Genomic DNA, 1,192 nt, shown 5'->3' with positions numbered 1-1,192 from the left:
TGCCAGCCGCCGCAGGTGCTGCTGCTGCTGCTGCTCGTGCTGCTGCTGATGCTGCTGCTGCTGCAGCAACAAACTCCACGAAGCTGCTGCAACACGGTCGCAGAGAGATGACTTGTGCGTGGTGCAGCAGAGCTGCAGCTGCGCAGCGCAGCAGCAGCTGCTGCTGCTGCTGCTGTGTTGCTGCTGATGGTGGGGCCCTGCGCCCTCGCTGCTGCTGCTGCTGCTGCTGATGCTGCTGCTGCAGCCCCACAGACCGCTATTCCAGTTTAGCTTCTTCATAGCAGCGCAGCAGAAAGAAAGAAGCAGCGTTTGCTGCTGCTCGCTGAGCGCGTCGTCACCCAGCTGCTGCTGCTGCTGCAGCAGCAGCTGCAGCAGCAAATCGACTCTCCGAACGGCAGGCAGCAAATCCCAAAACCCAATCACCACATTTGCTGCAAGAGAGTACATCAGGCAGGATTCACTGGCGTCGCTGCTGCTGCTGCTGCTGCTGCTGCTGCTAAAGAGGTCTGTCTTGGGCAGGTAAGCGACGCAGAAGTCTAACAGCGCATGCACGTCAGCCAAGCTGCTGCTGTTGCTGCTGCTGCTGCTGATGCTGTCCCTGCGGCACAGCGCTCACAGCAGCAACAAAGAGCAGCTGCGCGCTGCGAGCAGCAGCAACAACAGAACTAGCAGCAGCAGCAGCAGCAAGATTTGAAGCAGCAGCAGCAGCAAGACTTAGAGCAGCAGCAGCAGCACTTACGGAGAGCAGCAGCGCGCAGCAACGGGAGCCGGCAGCAGCAGCAAAGCAATAACTGCTGCTGCTGCATGCACAACTTTTGCTTCTGCCCCCAGCCAGAAGACATCCAACAGCTGCCTCACTGCTGCATCCTGCAGCAGCGGCAGCACAGGTTGCTGCTGTTGCTGTTGCTGCTGTTGCTGTTGTGCTGCGGCAGCAGTCGCAGCAGCAAACGGCAGCAAGCAGCGCAGCGCTGCTGCAGCAACCGCAGCGTCTGCTGCTGCGGTCTGCAGCAGCACGAGCGGCAGCGCCTCTTCTATGAAGCTGCTGCAGTCTGCTGCTGCTTCTGCAGTCACTTCTTCCTGCTGCTGCTGCGGATTTGCTGCTGCTGCTGCTGCTGCTGCAGTGGTGGTCAGATGTGTCTGCTGCGCAAAGTCGCAAACTGCATGCGTCGCCAAATGGAAAAGTCCCAAGGCA

The 1,192-nt window shown here is 59.9% G+C and overlaps 1 protein-coding gene across 1 annotated transcript in view; it reads right to left on the bottom strand.

The window, feature by feature from the left end:
- Nucleotides 1-735: 735 nt before the first annotated feature.
- The window catches only part of ETH_00042580 (uncharacterized protein), a gene marked incomplete at both ends in the record, with an annotated part of 2,384 nt that continues 1,927 nt past the window's right edge, over nt 736-1,192 (bottom strand). Inside the window, one exon of the mRNA XM_013375656.1 lies at nt 736-1,192. Coding sequence (XP_013231110.1) covers nt 736-1,192 — 457 coding nt within the window.

Source organism: Eimeria tenella, genomic scaffold (genome assembly GCF_000499545.2).
Source record: "Eimeria tenella Houghton genomic scaffold, Eth_scaff2946, whole genome shotgun sequence".
Taxonomy (NCBI): Eukaryota; Apicomplexa; class Conoidasida; order Eucoccidiorida; family Eimeriidae; genus Eimeria; species Eimeria tenella.
Note: the sequence above shows the minus strand (reverse complement) of the source record. Positions and strands in the feature narration are given on the sequence as shown.